Source organism: Cariama cristata, unplaced genomic scaffold (genome assembly GCF_000690535.1).
Source record: "Cariama cristata isolate BGI_N322 unplaced genomic scaffold, ASM69053v1 scaffold1975, whole genome shotgun sequence".
Lineage (NCBI taxonomy): Eukaryota > Metazoa > Chordata > Aves > Cariamiformes > Cariamidae > Cariama > Cariama cristata.
The window spans coordinates 275,169-294,192 of NW_009616789.1; the positions used below are offsets into that span (position 1 = coordinate 275,169).

The window sequence follows — 19,024 nt, forward strand, 5'->3', positions numbered from 1 at the left end:
CGCCTGCGCCGTCACCAGCATCTGTTGTCATGGCAACGGGGTGTCACACCTGCAGAGCCGCTGTTTCGGGTACCAATTTGTGAGCCCTGCGCGGGATTTGTCAGATCATTGGTGAGGCATGTAACCCCCGAGTCACCTTGCTGGGAGGGGGATGCTCTGCATTAACTATTCGATCAGGCATCAGCTGGTAGACACAGGAGTAACACCAATTTAAAGCAGACGGGATTTTACACCAAAAGCATATTGTGTGTTGTAGCCTCGTGAGACAAGAAACAAAGACCCATTCATCTCCACGCAAGGGCAAATCACAGCCATCTGGATTCCTCCCCTGAACCGGCGCCGAAAAGCAATGCGTGTGGCACCACCAGCCTCACCGCTGGCACCGGTCACCCGGGCTTTGCTAAGCTGACCCCCTCTCTGTTCTCTCACTGCAAGGCACAGGGAGCACAGCTCAACCCTCTGCTGGGGGTTGCTCTTCTTTAACTGAAGATTTATGGCTGTTTATGAAGTGCACAGTAGCTGAACCACCTGAGGGAGGGCCCAGAGCCAAATTGTCATCTCTAACGCTTCTATTTTGAGTGTGAGTTTTCATCAGCAGCTGTCGGCTGCATGAATGTGTCCTTTTCCTGTTTCAGATTCTATACAATAGCCAGAGTGTGGAGGTGGATGGCCACTCGATGAAGAAACTCATAAGTGACCTCCAGCCAGATACGGACTATTCGTTTGTGCTAATGAACCGTGGGAGCAGTGCTGGGGGGCTCCAGCACCTTGTCTCAATCCGCACCGCTCCTGACGTCTTGCAAAGCAAACCCATCGCTACAAACAAGTACATACAGGAAGGAAAATTCACGCTTACGCTTCCCAAAGTCCAGACCACTGTGCCAGTTAGGTAGGTGCCATGCCTGGGTGGAGAAGGCAGGGTGACGGGCTAGAGGTGGGCAAAAAGGCAGGGCAGACCTCTGCCAACCTGTGGATTTTGTAACCTGGGAGTGAATTTCTGAGCAGGCTGCAATACAGAGCCAGGCATTTACTTGTAACACGGGATCACGCTGTTGGCTCTTTCTGAGCAAATATTTATGTGCAATAAAATTAAGACAATCCTATGACAGTTTGCCCTCACCCTGGTGGGTACACTCCAGATGCTACCAGGAAAAACACAGTTGAGGATCAGGAGGGACTTTCTCTGACACTGTATAATATCCTTTAAATAAATAATACCTAAAGCCTCAAGGAGATTAAAAAAGCAAGTTTGTGGAAGTCTTATTCGTTACTGTGGTATCCTTGTGCTGAAGCGCAATTTCCCTAGGGTTCTTGCTACAATCCGATTATATAAATGTCCTTCTCACAGCTCCTACACCACCCTCTGGAGTACAGTCTGTAGATCTTCATTAACCTAATGAGTGCTAACGGGAGTATTCTCTTCTCTGGTGCAGCTGGAAAACCGACCCCTTCCTTGCTGAACTCTCTTGCTGCTTAGAGGGCAGGGAAAGGAGCAGGTTGTCCTTGGGAGGCATATGGCACATGTTATTTGGTGACCTGCTAGAGAGATGACTTAGGGTCCTGTCCTTATGCTTTCCTTCCTTCCCAGGTGGTACTACATCGTGGTTGTGCCAGCGGATCAGAGCACCAGCAGCCCGACTGCTCGCTGGCGGACACCTGATGAGATGGAGCTGGACCAGGTAGGAGTCTGTAGCAGCTGCTGTGATGAAAGTGGCTCCCAGGTGGCCCAGCACACTTTGCCCAGGCCTCCTGGCAAGAGTGTGGGTGCAGCAACATAGGTGTGGGCTGTACGTCAGAGATGGGGGCCTGTGGGATGCGCAGTGCCCACTCAGCCTTCTTGGCTGCCGCTGGTGACGGCATGTAGGAAGGAGGCTGGAGTCAAGCCAGGGAGGAACTGAGCTCTGACCAGGACAGATCCTGTCTTGGGTTGTACACTCTTTACAGCCTTTTTCAGCTGGAGCAACCATGCTGATTTTGAAAACAAGCTATGAGAGAAAGGTATTCTTTTCAGTTTATTAAGCTGTTCTGTCAGGAGGCTGTTCCCTCTGAGCTTGCAGTTTGGATAGAGTTCAGTCTAGTATCTAACGAAACCTGTAAAGCTTCCTTCATACTTGTTTGTTAAAGGCTTTCAGCATTCACAAGCCCATTCACCCCACGATGCAGCTTATTCTGTGCAGAAGTCCTCCAACACCAGTTGCATGGTACGTGTGCGGGTGTCAGGAGAGTCTCACGTAAGGGGTTTGTGGGCTTTTTCTTACACACACACCCCCCCCACACCCCAAAATAATAAGGAAAAGTTCCAAGAAATCACACAGAGAAGGATCCATTAAGAGAACAAAGTTGCAAGCTTGAAGCACTCAGAAGTTACAAAGTGTTAGAAGCTGAAAGTCAGCCCCTGCTTATCATTAATCTTTAATTACATGATTGCACATTCTTTTCCGTGGGGTCCCAGGTCATGGTGTGTATCGGTGGGTGTGTTCTGTACATGAAGCATAATTGTGTGATGGAGAACCATCATCTGTAGGACTCCTGCATCATTTCATTGCAGAAATTTGAAGATGTCCCAAGAAATAGAAGACTAGCATGAGAGAGGATGGTTTGGTTTTGAGCTTTAGATGGTTGAAAGCTATTGAGAGAATTGTTTTTTATCTGTGTTTCACCCAGCCCTGGGCAAATGATTTATAACAAAATTTTCATTAGCAGCCTGTGCCTTGTATGTTCTGGTTTTTTGGAGTGCTCGATTTGAGATCCCAGAGCCTCATTTGCAAAGCCTAAGCATTCTCAGCTGCAGAGAAAGTCAATAGGAGCTCTGCTGGATACAGTCAATGCTATAAAAAAATTGCTAAGTTTTCTTTAGAAACAAAACAAGCCGATGTCTTTTCAATTTGATGTTCAAAATTAGTGGACGTTTTTTACGTTAATGTCCCTGCATCTCTGTTCTCCATCTGCAAAATTAGGGTAATCGCTTTTATCTCACCTCATATGGATGTTTGGAAGATAAGATCATTAATGTTTGTGAAGCACTTGCAATATTATAGTGATCAGCACCATAGAAAAGCCCACGAGGAAATTATTAATTTTGTCTTCAGAACTGGTTTTGAATAGTAAGCAATAAACAAGGCCTCAGGCTGCATAATGCAAAGAAGAAAAAATATAGAATAGCTGCTCTTTGATTAAGCACTGTCTGTCCTGTGTATTGAACAAAGAAAGGGAGTTACAAAAAAGATAGTATGTGACCATGCAGTCAAGGATTGTAACACAATGCACATACGTAAGACAGCTGAATTAATTTTGCACAGGGAATACTAATTTTCTACTTTTTCAGGATCTGAACTTTGCAAGCCTAGCATTCTGCTGCAGTCTTTTGGTCTGTGTTACATATATGTGTGGCAGCAGCATGCAGCGACCTTAGTCACCACTGGAGCCCTATAGTTTCATGTCCATGCACATACACCTGTGCTTTCTGCCCCAAAGAGCTCAGCTGTAGTTTCAGCTAAGATGCAAGACGTGTGTAGGGAGGAAACTCCACAGTCCAAAGACTATCTTTCTACCTTTTGCCCCTGCACTTGCAAGGATATTTGTGAAACTGAGATTTCTCCACCCCTTTTTTATTATTCTTTTTTCTTTCCTTGGTGATATTGCAATTACAAGCTATAGCTTTCCTAAATTGCTCCAACATGGCTGTTGATAAGAGGGCAAGGATGACCTGTTGAGGGGAAAGAGCGAGTGCTTTACCCAGCTTTTTCTCCTCAGATGGGGTGAGCTCAGCTCAGCAGCATGGCTTTGTGTGCCCATCACTGTCCTCAGCTCCACAGACGTTCCCTGTCTGCCCTGACAATGCTGCACTGATACATTCGTGTGTGAAATGTATTTCATGCCTCCTTCTTCATTTTAAATTAGAATTTCTGTTCCAAGCCTGATACTCGTTTTTATTCATTAGAAAAACATCTTTAAACATCTGAGAGTCTTTCTTAGCAGTGTAATTGAATTTTTGTGTGTTTATATCCTTTTTTGTGAATTTGTGGCTGACTATGAAATTTGCCATTTTTACTCTGAACATCCCATGAAATCTGTTATCATTCTGTGTGATTTACACAAAGCTCTGCCTACAACCCAGCAGCAGGTGAAATATTGAGGGACTGACAGAAGGGCAAGACACAGCAAATGTCACTTTTTCCCTATACATCAGCGTCAGCTGTAATTCACATCCAGTGTCCATCGAGTGTGTGAGTTACTGTCCAGACTGATATTTGGGCCACAGAACGTGGCCTGATTCCCTTGCAGCCCATTGGCTTACATTAACTGGGGATGGCAGGCACAGCCAGGCTGTCTTGGCGCTAACACTCACCATGTCAGCATCTCAGGGCTCAGGACTCCCAAAGCTGCGATCCCGGTGGAGGTGCTTGCAGTGAGGGTCTGCAGATGGGTGCCCCAGCAATGCCTAAACGGATAATGCGTCCCTCTGGGTTTTTTGTACCACCACATCCAAATCAAACCCAGTATCTCCTCCTCCTTTCCCCCCTGCGGAGTCCTACAACCGGTAAGGTAGCAGCATAAGGCGGTGTCACGCTGGGCGAAGCAATAGTCATGCACCTTGTTTGTCCCCAGCTGCTGGAGGCCATAAGCCAGGGGAGTCAGAGCAGACGCCAGCGACGCCAAGCAGACAGACTCAAGCCCTACATTGCTGCTCAAGTGGATGTACTGCCCGAGACCTTCACCCTGGGGGACGAGAAGAACTACAAAGGTTTCTACAACAAGCCCCTATCTCAAGACCTGAGCTATCGCTGCTTCGTGCTGGCCTCACTGGAGGATGGAGACACGGTAAGGACTTTCTGCGGGGGGGACAGAGCTGAGGTGGGCTCAGTGCAGGCAGGGTGAACAACTACTGCAAGCCGGGATGATGGATATTTCTCTGAAGAGAGGAGAGTGAGGCTGCATAGCTGGCCTCAACAAGCTGAGGCGTCCGTGGGAGTTGACTTGATAAATGGTGGTTTTGGAGGGAAATGGCACGTATGTTTGACATAACAGATGAGAGTGGAGGGCAGTGTCAACACATGCATTCTACACAAGCTCAGTTGTGGCTTGCTGGGCTGTGCCCAGAGCAGAACTTGACACGTGGTTGGGATGGGATACGTTCTCATTCTGCTTTGGTTCAAGTAAGTGACTGTGGAAAACAGCCCCTTCAAATCGTTCCCTGCACAGTGGCTACTGAGGCTCTGCGGTGAACAGGATGCTCCCCCTGCAAAGGTGCCTTCAGAGGCCCTTTTCTAGCCAGAATCTCACTTCCAGATGACGTCTGGAGAAGCAAACCTGTGTCCCATCACAGTGGCTGTCAGCGGGACAAAGCTGCACACTTACCTGCTATGTAGGGATTGTTGCTCCCATATATCTCCTTGCTAGAGGCAAATGGACTATGCCTTTGTCGGCAGTGTGCTGCCAAGCTCAGAGGGCCGGGGCATATGAGGGGGAAGGGAGTAGCTGATGCAATAAGCACAGAGCAGCACGGCGAGACCTGTGCCTCGGTGTCCAACTGTAAACACGGAGGGCAGGAGTGGTGGTGGCAGCAGTAGCAGTGGCCAGTGTGTAAATAATGGAAATAATAGAGATGCACAGAATCCTTTGGTCGGCTTCCAAGCTGCAGCTTCCTCCCTCAGCCTCATTTCCTTGTAATGGCTCATTAGGGCTGGTCAAGTTCTTCATTACTCATCCAGCTCACATGTTCTTGTGGTAAGATGTGCACACTGGTGAGGGAAGGAGTCACAGATTAACAACCAGGTAAGGCAGAGGCCTCAGGATGTGCTATGCTGGCAATCCCTGTCAAGAAGAGTTGACCTTAACTAGTTGATCCCAGACTATCATCATCACCTTCTCCCTAGCATAGATCTGCCACAGCCCTCCAGTGGACCACCAGCCGGCAGAGTTATTACACCCTGCTCCTAGAGACCACCTTTCTGCATCCCCCAGTGCATCACATCCATTTTTGTTTGAAGCATGAGGCACTCTGTCCGAGGCTGTGCACTTTCTCCCCCACTCAGCTCCTCTTAAATCGCTTGCTGTGTCACTAGTGTCAGCAGGCGAGCGTAACATTGCCATTCTTCAAAGGCAAAGAGGAGTGTGGTTGAAACATCACCTCTGAGAGCAGGGGCACCTGCACCTCGTAGTCTGCCTTTGGAAATGCCACTGAGATAACAGTCCTTCTGATCCCTTCTGCTTCTGCCTTCTCTTGGAAGGAGGCATCTCCAAAGTGTGTCTGCAAACATACGAGTCTTTGCACAAAAGCACAAGGCTTTGGAGAAGGACACACGTGTTACCTTGGCTGCACAGATCAGCATGCTCCTTCCCCTCCCACCTAATGCAGCCTGACCTTTCTGGGTAGTCACAGGCAAAGCCTTTGTGCCTTCCTCACAGGGTAGCCACTTGCCCATACCAAGGGGAGCCCCAGGCCTTCTGCCACATCCTCTCACCACCGATGTAGCATCGTCTTGTCTCTGCCATGCTCAGACAGAGCTGTTGCTGACTCCCTGCCCTGCTGTTTGAACTGGATGTGGGGGTGTAGGAACACGCCAATGGGTTGCAGTGATCCCGTACAGACTTTCTCTAGGAACAGCCAAACCGAGAGCCAGCAGGTATTTCAGGGTCATTGAAGCAGGGTCTCATAGGGCTGAAAGGTTTCCTGGACAAAGCAGCAACCACCCCCCATGCTCCCCCTCCAGCCAGTGGCATCTCTGACCACAGATAAATCTGAGGAGGGCAGCTAGGATGCTGCACCTGAGCGTGCTGCCAGAAGGATGTCACAGATAAGAGCATTTTCTGTACTCCACGCATGTCTGAAACCAGGCTGGCTGGGATCAAGGACACCTGTGAGAGGAGATCAAGATGTGCGTTTGTGTGACACCAGCACACTTGATTTTTCCCTTTCTTCTCCTCACATGCGTGCAGACCTGAAGTGCATGTTTAAACTTCGACCTTAAAGCAAGTGATTTATAGATCCACAGGCACCTCTTCAGTGACCGAAACTTCCTATGGCAGGAGCAGAGCGTTTCTGGCTCCCTAATGCTGGGCAGCAGGTGCTGCTCAAAAGCCACAGGCACTGAACTGATACAGCTCTGGCCCTCTCTAATAGGGGGAAAGGATTTCTTTTTGCAGCATTTAACCCTTCTGACCCAGCGAGGCTGACCTGTGAAGGGACAACACAGCTCCATAAGCCTTAGCAACAGCAACAGAACAAGGCAGGTGCAGTGTCATTTTTCTGCAGGAAGGGTTTGGGTCTGTGCTAACCCCATCTTGCTGGTGGGGCTACGTTATAAATCTCTGGGCTGCCGAATTGCAGAGGTCTCTGGAAAGGAACCTGTAAGCATGAGCCCCTTTCTACGGTCTGTTTATCAGGGCTGAGATATCAGGTAGAAAATGTTCCTCTCATTTCGTTCCTTTAAGAAAACCACCTAGCCCAGCAGGGGTTTTCCTAATATAGCCCTGTCCTGGAGAGATGTGTTGATATCAGCACAGCAGGTATTATAAACCACTTAGGAATCATCAGCCAGCCCCACTGTGCAATTGGTTGGGATTCAAAAGCTTGTGATTTGGCTCCAAGAGAATCCAGGGCTGGCAAGTGGCTCTTAGCCGGGCTGCTCCAGTTTGGCACCTCAAGGCCAGATCTGCCAGCCAGGCAGTTGCTGGCACTGGGAATGTTTCACACTAGGAGGAGACTGTTCCCACAGCGTGACCTCCACTGATGCCAAGGGAGGGAGGATCCCGTGGTGTGCTGCTGGGGTTTGAGGAGCATGACCCGTTCCCTGCTAGCCTGAGGCATTTCAGGGATGCTGCTATTGCTTTAGCATAATGGACACTTGCTTTTTTCTCCCTCTCCTGCTGGTGCTATTCAGAAGAGATATGCAGCCAGCCCCTACTCGGATGAGATCGTGATGGAAGTGGCTTCAGCAAAGCAGCAGGATGAACCGGAGATGCTGTGGGTGATGGGACCCGTCCTGGCTGTGATATTAATCATCATCATTGTCATTGCTATACTCCTCTTCAAAAGGTGAGATCCAGTCCAGGACATAGCAGTTATGGCATGTGCACTACAGGTGGTGGCACCTTCAAGATCCTCTTTATAGCATTCAGATATGGGGTGCTCTGATAGACAGTCCTTGGTAGTTATGGGGAGGAGGAAGGTCTCTACCTGGCACAGAAGAAGGCTGCTTTGTAAAGAGAACAGAAGGGCTGAGTATGCCGAAGGTAATTAATACCAGCCTCAGGACACAGAGCTGCTGTGGATTCTGGAACCGCGTGGGCAGTGGGACAGAGTAGAGCAGCTTTGTCCCTAAAGCCAGTCTGACTGCTCTCTAGTCTCACAGCTTGGATTTGCAGCCTTGAGGACTTCCCTAGTACTGGTTTTCTGTGGAAATTGCCTGCTTGATCTCTGGCAGGTGCCCCCACTACTGTGAATTTTGACTGAGGAGCATGGTCTAGGTGGTGAGAACAGGGCATGGATGTGACAGGCTGAAATCAGAGTAGTAGCTCTCTTCTTGAGGCCTCTCAGTCCTGGCTACCAGATCAGGACCATCCACACTCTGTGCTCCCCGCTGAAGCAACCACCTGCTTTTGCTTAGCAGAGTAGTCCTGCTAGAGGTGTAAGTGTAGCACAAGATGATTGTTAGTCCTCCCGAGGAGCCACAGGTTGCATTTGCATGTGTTCGGGTAGCCTGTTCAATTACAGTAGGTCATTCTCTATGAGCTCAGCTCCGAGGTTCTGCTCCTCCTGCACTCTCAATTTACATATGTGTCTGTAGCTCGGGGAAGGGAGCTGGCTTTGTTGTCTGATGAATTGAAGCTCTGCTGTGCATGTGCAGTCAGTGCCTTTCTGTGTCAGTGATCATCTCCTTTCTTCTGTTTCTGCTTTTCCCTGGATCTAGTAAGCAAGAAAGGTATGAATCCATTTTCTCTTCTTGTTTTGCTAAAATTTCAAGACTATTTCTCTTTTTAAACATCAAGCCTGAAGCTGCTAAGGGGTGTCTTTGTTTTTGGGAGCGAGCAGCATGCCAGCACTAGGGGTTTACAAAGACTTTGCTTCCTCAAAGGTATCAGCCTCCTAGCAATTGTCAGCCTCTCACAGCTCTTAGGGAGACAGTTCCAACATAAAGACTTCCCAGATTGTTTTTGCAATTAAATTAAAAATCAAAAAACCAACAACAACAGCAGTTACAGGGGTTTCTTTGTTTTCTCAGTCACTTCAGACTGAGAGCTGTTCTGTCAAGAATGCAGGTGCATTCTTACAGTCTGTAATGAGGAAGCTTTGAGGGAATACCAGGCGATTGTAAAAAACAAAAGTGTTTGCTGATCTTTAAGGAGGAAAAATGGCCCCAGCAGGGATTTCTGTACCTGAGGGCCCCATAGACGCTGTGCCCAGCTTGGCTTAGCTTTGCTTTGTCCCAGAGTCTGGTGTGGGTGAAGCACCAGGAAGCAGCAGCAGCCCCCTGTGCTCAGACCTGACATTCGTGTCCCTGCTGTGCCCTAGCCCATGCAGCAGCAGCAGCGTATCCCTTTCCAGCATCACTCGTGTGCTCAGAGTGATGCTGTGTTATCCTACAGTTTTTTGCTGTCCAGTTTCTCTTTGGAGGCATTTTCTCCCAAAGATATCTGTGCAGCATATTCACAGTGTAAAATCTACAATGGGAATGAATTGAAGGTGAGTAGCAGTGGATAGCTTGGGATCTGGCCATTTGTTTAGCAGTTGCCCTGACTAGGCTAATGAGAGAGACAAGCATTAATTATGTGCTGTGCCCATTCCACAGAAAAGCTGGGCCACCTTGCCCAAGGGCTTAGGGACTGGTACACAGTAGCACAGAGCTGTGCACCTGATAGCAGAAACACTGCCTTATTTGTTTGCCATGTGCTTTCCTTTTTTTCTATCAATGCTCTCAGTCCTTCAGCGCTTTTGTCTCGGCCCAGGCAGCTAGAAGGCTTCTGAGATGTTGAGATGACTCAGAGTAGTGTGAGACTCACAAGGTGGTCCTCCCCTTTGAACAACTCCAGTGTTTGATGCAGCCATGGGCTGCAGATGGAACTTGCTCACAGTCTGGGCCACAGAGGGAATGCAGGTTTCACTCCTAATTTGTGCACTAAATTTTCCCTAATTGCTTCTCACTAGTGCCAGCCCAGCATGCACGGCTCCCCATGGAAGTGATAGCGCCCTGTGCCTGTGCAGAGCGTTTCTGATCATGCGTGGCTCAGGGTCAGCACCATACAGAGATGCAGCTGCCTCTGTGCAGAACCTGGCAGCCCTTCAGGGTGCTTCAAAACACCTCACAAGGGGGTAGAAAGCAGAGACTGACTGTTGGGATTTGCAGGATGGTAAATGTGCTAGCATTTTTGCAGACTAGCAGTGATGCAGCTCTGTCTCTTCCAGGAAATCTCAGGTCAGCAGAGGGGTTCACCATCAGGCAAAATCCATTTTGGGGCTGTAGCCAAAAGACAAAGTCTCTGTATTGCTGCATGCTCAGCACGTTGGCAAAGTGTCAGGGTCAGCACAGACTCAGAAGAGAGTACTGCTGTCCTGCTCCTGCTCAACACCCTGCTCTACTGCATGGGTATATCCACTATATTTGTAATACAGGGCAAGAAGTGGGACTTGAAGAATCGCTGGAAGCCCTTCCTGCAGTATTAGATTTTCCTTAATATTCGCTTGTCCACTTTTTGATTGGATCTGTACCTGCGTTGCCTGTGAATTCCAGGAAGAGCCTGAGGTGGTGGCATTGCTCTAGGCATAAATATGGCATGAAGAGACAACAGTGTATTTTATTGTTCCATTAATACACGCCTTGGGTGCCTTCAACCATTCAAGACATGTATTAATGGCCCAATAAAACACACCCTGAAGAGCCTTTACACTGTTATATTACAGCATTCTATATTTAAATATTTCTAATACTTGGGAAAAAAAATTATTATATCCTTCCACTACAGGAAGTAGTTCCTAGAGAGAGTAAAAGGAAACAACACCTTGCATCTGTCTGCTTTTTCTCTAATAAATATTATGCAGAATATCACATTTCAAAGTGCCTCACTAATCAAGCCTCTGCCATTGCTTACATATGATCCTTCCTTTTTCATAGGTGGGAAACTGGAGGCATGGAAGAGGATGTAACTTGCCCAGAGCCCCAGAGAGCCTGGGATGGAGCTGGATATCTGGGATGCAGGGACTCAGACTCCTTCCCAGGGAGTTCATGCCGGTCTCTGCCAGAGCTCACCTGCTTGTCTCTGTCCTCTCTGTCCATAGGAAAAGGGCACACTCCCCCTCTTCCAAGGATGAACACTCCATCGGCCTGAAGGACTCACTTTTGGCCCACTCCTCTGACCCGGTTGAGATGAGGCGGCTCAACTACCAGACTCCAGGTAAGGAGCAGCTAACCCCCTTGCACCCCACTTCCTCTGGTTCCCCTTTGCCAGGTCCCCATGCCAGAGGAGGAGTTACAGTCCTCCCTCCCCAGCGGCTCTGCACCTTCTCAGTCACAGTGGCACAGATGGAGCCTGGACTGAGAGTATCTAGGTGTTGGCTCTCTGGTTTGCAAATCCTTCTCCCTGGCCCTGTCACTGCAGGAACGCAAGGCTGGGGAACCTGGACGGGGACGGCCTATTGTGTGGTGTGTGTCAGACATTACGTGAAGCTCACTGCAGTTGTCCTGAGCCAGGAGGAGCCTCCATGCAGAGCTGGGAGAGCTCACAAGTGCCCACATCTGCGTTGCTCCCAGGTGCTGGGCTTGCTTGGTCCAGACTGGGATTCAGTGCTGAGCACTACTGGTGCAGTGCTGGCCACAGGGGCTGCATCTGGGGGGATCAGGAGGTGCAGAAAGCCCTTGTACTGCTGAGGATGTTCCAGCAGCTTTGTCCTGGGATCTTTGGTGTGCTGACTCTCCTGCTCTGCTCAGCTAAGGGCAAAGAGAAGAGCTACTCGCAGCCTAAATTGCTCCCCAGCCAGTACTGGGGCCCACTGAAGGACGCTGCTGGTCACAGTGGTCTCAGCACAGAGGATGACAGTTCAGTAAAAGCTGTTGCTTTCTGCATGCAACTGTTCACTGCAGAGCATCTTGTCATGCCTGCACTGGCCTGTGGTGCCTCAGGGTGCAGCTACTTTGCCAGCCCACAGAGGCAACCATACTTTGCACTGCAGAAAGGTCTCGTGCTGCTGCTTTGTGTCTGTACATCTCTGATGGCACCGAAAGCACAGTACCTGTCATTGTAGCTATCAGAGACAGGCTCACCCTGACTCGTTCAGAGCCTTTGAGAGAGTCCCAAGTCCTAGATGAAGTGGGGGAGTGCTTTGGCTTTTGTGATGGAGGGAGCAGTTCAGCAATAAATGAGGCACATACAGCTCTCTTCTAACTTGCAGCTTCTCCTAGTCCGTAACCTACTTTCCTTTTCCTCCTGCTGCTCATTCGTCTAAGAGCTTTTATCTAACAGGAGAGTTTTGAAGGGACCGTTTCCTGATGTAAACCTGCTGTGTCTGGGAGGGAGGGTAAGAGAAGCCTTTCCTGTTGCCGCTTGCAGCGCTCTGGCTCAGACCTGATGTGGGCTTCACCAGCACATCTCCCACTGTGCCAGAGCAGCTGTCAGAGATCCGTAGTTAGTGCATCTCCCAGGCAGAACCGATCGCAGATCTTACAGGTAGGGTGCAGCAACAGCCTGGCAGTTGCCAGCAGACCCGGCACGTTAATTGGCCACAGCACAGACCAGCCTGGTGTTGCAGCATGGGAGGAAAACACTGTGGGGAGCAAGGGGGGCACCTGCGCCAGAGGAAGAACATGTCAACAGGCAGATCACTGGGAGCAGCACTAGGGGAGGGGGTCACACACAGTCAGCAACAGCCTGCAGCTTCTTGAGGAGGAGCAAGATGTTGAACAGGGCTGCTCCAGGACACCTGTGCATGGGGACAGGCCTCTGTGACATGTCTCCACTGCCCAGGGACACAGGAGCCATCTTTGCTGTATGCTCGTGGTTTACATTGCACGGAGGAGTATGACAGGTCAGGCTTGTGACTTCTCCCATCTCCAGTGAGACTGGGGTGTTTGTAACAAGGGCGTCCCTTGCTGGAGCTGTAAGAAGGATCAAGAGCTGCCATCAGAGAGGAGAGAGGCCCGGGAAATTTTCTTTTCCTGCCTGTGGCTAAGGATAAGCCAAAGACACTGGCTCATTCGGTGAGTTTGCAGAGCTCTCTGGAGAGACAAAAACAACCCAAAGTGCCCTGTTCACTTGAGACAGCAGCAGTGCCCTGGGATGCTGCTAGCCAGCGCTCCCCCACCAAGTGACAGCACTGTGTCCTCCTCCCCTCCTCCCCCCTGCATCACTTGTGAGGCTCTGCGGGGCAGAAGCAGGTGTCGTGCAGCTAGAAGTGACTGTTCCAGCTCCTGACGAGCTTGTCCTTATTAATGAGGAGGCGTGAAAACCACCAAGCCCAGTGGGCCCATGCTGTTGCCCCTGTCACCTGCCTGAGATAGAGGCAGTGCTGCGTGGATGCATTGACAAGAGGTGCTGGCCACCAGCCCTGCATGCTTCGGTAGCTGGTCTCCCTGCTGGGGTGTGCTGAGCAGGGAAAACTTGTTTAATGCATAATTAATTGGGCTACTGTTATTAAATATTAAGGTTTCTCATTTTTGTGGGTTTTACTTCAGACAAGGGTTATTTCCCCCACCATTGTCCTCCTTGTACTAACGTACTGCTGTGCCAAGTTGCTGAGAGGATATGGGACCAGGCAGTGTCCCAATACACCATGAAATGAGGCTGAGTTGTGCTGCTGATGAGCTGCAAGTGAGCTGGAGGCTCAGGGGCACTGAGCAGAGGTTGCTGGGGCTGAATGCAATTCTCCCGGCCACCAAGCAGCACAGATATCCCCTGTACCTGCCATCCACCTGCCCTTGCTGGCTCCCCTTGGGCACAGGGACGTGGACAGTGGTGTGCAGTGAAAAGCGTAGCTCTCGCTGTCAGATGAAGACCTGTGTGCTCACTCCCCTGTGAGTACCTCCAGCTCCACATGTTTGTGAGCATCAGGGGATGGCGCTGGCCAGAGCCAAAAGCCCAGTGTGTAATGGCCAGCTGCCGAGCAGCCCCCGGGGCCAGGCAGCCGGTCCTGTGCGGGAAGGAGGCTCCTGGCGCTGTGGCAGATGGTGCTTTCCTTTGCATCTTCATCTCTTTGTCTTTCCATTTCTGAACCTCTGCGATAATGACTAAAGGCTAATGGGATTTCTATTCTTGCCCCATTTCTTTTCTTTGCAGGTGCCAGTGTCCCCAGTTGCCCGAATATCTCAAGTTAGTTTTAACTCCTGTATTTATCTTCTGACACTTTTTGCTTTTTCTTTCCCTTTCTCTCTCGTCTCTGTTATTTTTGTTTCCATGTCATGAAGGTCACCCTCACTCACAGCAGACTGTAGAATGGCAGTGATTTCACTTTTTGACACAATGTGTGGGGCCAAGCTCGGGTACTGTTTGCACACCACTACAGCAACTCACCGCAGCACATTGCAGAAGGGAAGGCCTCAGGTGCTGGGCTGCCAGGACACTCCTGCGGCAGCCCTTCGCCTGTTCCCAGGCCTCCTGCCCCCTCGCAGTGGCATGCCAGGCTCTGCCATGGCACCAGGCCTACGACTGGCCCTGCATGGGAACAGATAACCCTGGCCATTCTGGAGAGGGTGGCCAGCTAAAAAAACCCCAAACAGATATGTTGAAGGGTGCTTTGCAACCCAGTCGTTGAACACACTCTCCTCCTACCTCAGGCAAAGTGGCTTCCTAGGCTGGGTCGCCTGTGCCATGGGGTTGGGCAGAACAGATGCCGAGGGATGCTGATCTCTGAACTGCAGTGCAGTTGGTCTGCTTGGCAGTGTTGGCACCAGACTCCCAGGCACAGAGCGGAGGGACTTACTGCTCTAGCGGGTTGGATGGAGTAGTACCAGGACTATGGGTATAACTGCCCCTTTATCTCTTGTCTCGTGAGCTTCAGGTTCACTCTCAACCAACCATAAAAGCGTCTCCTCCCTGCTGATTGATGTACAAGGCATTTGCATGTGCATGTAAGAATGGGAGAAGTACATAGGACAGATGCTTCCCTCAGGAGCAGAGCCAAGGGCTTTGCAGTCTGTGGCCCTGCAGGCATTGTGAGACCTCTGAGCCCTTCTAGCGTGGTGGAGAGCTCACTGTCCTCTTGCCAGAGTCATTGGAAGAGCAGGTAGAAGTCCTGATAGTGCTTACAAATCTCCTCTGTCTTGCCCTATGCTGTCAGTGGCAGTTGTTCTGGGCTCACCGTGATGGGATGCCAACCATCTCTTTCTCCCCATCTGCCCTTGCAGCTCCTTTGTTGCTGCCACACTCTTTGGCCAGCAAAACTGAAGTTTGGAGAGACCCTCTTCTATTTCTCAGCAGAGATAAGTGTCCACAGCTCTGCTGTGGTCCATGGCTCTGCCGTACTTCATATGTAACCACGTTGGGATAAGCACATACTGTGGCTGTGTTCCAGCCTGTTTCTTCTTCCAGACGCACACTTCTGCCTTGGTCCCACACTGCTTTCCTTACTCCGTTGCTCATCAGTAACAGCTCTGCACTGCAAAGGCTGCTCCTGAGGTACAGCCTCTGGAGCTCTGGCTCTGGCACCAATGAGCAAATGGTGCAGAAATCAGAGCATCATCTTTGTAGGCCTGCTCAACCACCTCAGGGATCCTGATGGGTGAGGTGGCAAACAGAAGACCGTTTGCAGGAGGACCTCGGCACAAGGCAGAAGAGGGATCTTTCCTTCTCCATCTGTCCATGTGCTCTCAGGCCATCTGTGGATAGCTCTGTGCTGTCAAGTGATAGAAGGACAAGTGTGTGTTGGATCAGGTCTTGTCTGTATGCAGCAATGTCAGATGCCTTTGGCAGAGGCGTGGGGAGCCCTGCTGTGCAGTGGCTGCGATGTAACACTTCCATGTTATTGCCTAGTGACTTGTCACCACTGTGTGAAATGCACGTACCCAGCCTGGGGACTGCTCTATCACCTCAGCAGCCCATCACTGCCGTCTGTGGCAGCGTTGAGGCTCCTGAGCGATTGAGAAGCTCTTGGCCATGCTCCAGGCTGTCTCCCTGGGTGTGAATCAACAGTTTCAGCCTATTAATAATCATTATTACCCACGTGGGGTTTCTGGGAAACCCACAGAGCAGCCAGTGGAGTCATGAGCCTTGGGATTTGGATGAGCCAGGCTTTGGATGAGATGTTTCACAGCTGCGTTCCTGCCAGTTCACCATCTCAGCTTCAGAGAAAGGGGTTGCAGTGGTTGAGCCCTGAATCCCAGGGCCCCAGTAGGGTTCTTCCCAATCCCACATGCACACCCCCACAGTACCTGTCCCCTGTGCAGGACCTGTGGGATCCCCTCCTCCAGGCCTCTCCCCTGAGCAGGGCTTAGGCTGTGCCCAGGATGAGCCGAACTCTGTATCCCTGCTTTAGACAGGGCAAGACTTCTGGCATGGCTCAAGCTGCATCCCAGTTTGCAGCAGCCTCCCAGAAGCTGCTGTAGGGCACATCACTGCACATGGTGCCTTGCCTGAGCCAGCCCAGTGGAGCTGGATTTTGGGCCCTGGAGCTGGCTCTGCCTCCAGAGCGCCGCTGAAAAGCGCTGAGTTACACAGCTGCAGGCAGAGCTGCTCCTCAGCTCTCGGAAATTTGTGCGATCTCTGACCAGGGGAGCAGCCGTTCCTCTGAGGGGCCTTTCCCATTTTTCTCTAGCTCCCCAGGGGCTGGGGAAGCATCTGCCTACCCTAAAAGCTGTGCACGTACACCACAGAGGTTTCCGCTGGTGCAGGTCTGGGCAAGTTTCTTTTTGGCTAATGCAGTTGTTAGGGGTAAGCAAAAGGATCAGCCTCAGCCCTTGACGGTGAGAGCACCAGAGAATCAGTGTGTTCAACTTCAGCCCATGCGGGAGCCCGGGAAGCGCATTGACAGCGTATCCTCGGCCCGTTCCTGCCAGGGGCTTGCCCGAGCCCCCGCCCACTGCGTGGCCTGCTCTGTGTGCCCGGTGGCTGTACTGTCCGAGCATGCTCACCTGGTCATGCACATCACCTTTCCGTTTTGTTTCACCAAACCATGTGCTCTAAGAGTGCGTGCAGCATGCTGTGTGATCTCACCGACTTCCCACCCATCCTGCCCAGCGCCTCACATAAGTCACACGTGTCCGCCTTGCACCCACCTTTTGGGTTTGCTGTGCACATGCTGTTGTCAGGCCTTCCTCAGTCGTGCAGAGCTGTAACCGTTTTCCTCTCCCTCCTCCCTCCTTGTCTCGCTTGCAGGCATGCGCGACCACCCCCCCATCCCCGTGACGGACCTCTCCGACAACATCGACAGGCTGAAGGCCAACGATGGGCTGAAGTTCTCCCAGGAGTACGAGGTGAGCGTGAGAGCGTGCCAGGCAGTGGGGGCAGAGAGATGCTGGCCAGGACCCCCAGCAGAGAGGGCTTGAAAGCTGAGCCATCCTCCCCCGCACCGGCATCGCCTGCGCAGGCCCTGAGCCAGACCTGGGAGCCTGCCAGCCCCAGAGCGGTGGGAACTCGCCTTGAGCAGTTGAAGCATGGCTTGTACAGGGAAAACCCCTTGCATGTGAACGCGCAGCAGCCTGCTATGATCCCACCATGGTTATGGTCTTAGCAGTGAATGGGAGCTCCTATCTACCCGCTTGGGCTGTCGCTGTTTACTTTGTTCTGCTCCACGAGGGCTGCCCTCCATGCAAGAGGTATTTCTGGCTGAGGTATTTCAGTCCACAGCATCCTGTGCCCCTTCGCTTCCATCTGCATTCAAAGCTTTGCTTTCTGCGCCATCCTCCACTGCGAACAAACATGCATTCGGGTTTTCATTCTTGCTTTCCCCATCTAATCTCCCACTACACACTGCTGGACTGTGCTGGCATTAGCCTGTGCCATTCAACACCTCTGCCACCAGAAACTTTGCTAATGTCACACTTCCCTGGAACAGTCCCAGCTCCCTTCCCTGTATGGAGCGCTCTCTGCCCGTGCCCTGCAGTCCTGAGCTGCAAACTCCCCTGTGCTGCTGAATCACACTCCTGCCCTTCTCCATATCTCTGGTGGAGCCCCCAGATAGGTGCTGTCCGCACCCGCCACCAGTGCTGCCTTTGCTGAGATACACGGGCATGCACTGGGCATTTGGTGAACCCCTCCATCCTCCACTGCACTTCTCCCAGCACGACTCCCTCCATTCCTGTCCTCCCCTGAGGACAACTTGCCAAGGGAGTGTGCACGTGGAGGGGAAGGGGCTGACCTGCACAAGGACTGCCTTGCCTTTCTCGCCACTCTCCAGGCTGGATGATTAGGTTGAAAATTAAGTTCCTCTGCAGCCATGAGAGCAGCAGCGGCAGGATTATGTTTTCCTGTGCTTACATGCAGGACCCTCTTGAGCTGCAGGGGACTTGTAAATAAACCCCCACTAGTATTAAAAAGGGAATAAATTTGAGAAGTGTCCTTTGCATGTGTTATCGCTTCTGTTTGAATTGTTATCTGCCTGTGCCTGTGGCATCTCCTTCCTGCAGCATACCTACACTGATTTATGAGATGAGAACAGAACATTTGCCCATGAGGTAGGAGTATATATGCCAGGAAAGGGAAAGCAGATCTCTATGTTGAGAAGGTAAGGGACAAATTCCAGCTAGTTGAAAAGGTGTGCTGCATGTATCTGAGGAAGGCACAGAGTTCCTTTTTGCTTCAGGATGCCAAGCGGAGGGCTTTGCCATCCCTTTGCATACTGCTGTCTAGACCAAACAGGAGATGAGCTTTCACTAGCTACAGCATTACATTGCAACTTGGGAAATGTTTAGAGAAATAATGTCCTTGCCTGTGTGTTCATGTGTGTCCTGCCAGTGGTGCCAAGGTGTGCAGTCATACCTGTCTGCCTTGGGCTTTTTGTTACAAGTCTAGCTGAAATGTTAAGCAGGGCTGTCCGCTGCACTACAGGCAGGCTGTGTCTCCGCTGCGTGGCGGGGGTTCAGCGGGATCCCGGGTCCGTGGA

At 51.0% G+C, this 19,024-nt stretch overlaps 1 protein-coding gene across 1 annotated transcript in view; it reads left to right on the forward strand.

Moving 5' to 3' along the window:
* Nucleotides 1-19,024, forward strand: part of PTPRF (protein tyrosine phosphatase, receptor type, F) — a 296,503-nt gene that overhangs the window by 253,014 nt on the left and 24,465 nt on the right. The window contains exons 19-24 of the mRNA XM_009700288.1: nucleotides 636-889; nucleotides 1,589-1,679; nucleotides 4,609-4,821; nucleotides 7,884-8,038; nucleotides 11,276-11,391; nucleotides 17,299-17,396. Of these exons, the coding sequence (XP_009698590.1) occupies nucleotides 636-889; nucleotides 1,589-1,679; nucleotides 4,609-4,821; nucleotides 7,884-8,038; nucleotides 11,276-11,391; nucleotides 17,299-17,396 (927 nt within the window). The remainder of the gene's footprint in view (nucleotides 1-635; nucleotides 890-1,588; nucleotides 1,680-4,608; nucleotides 4,822-7,883; nucleotides 8,039-11,275; nucleotides 11,392-17,298; nucleotides 17,397-19,024) is intronic.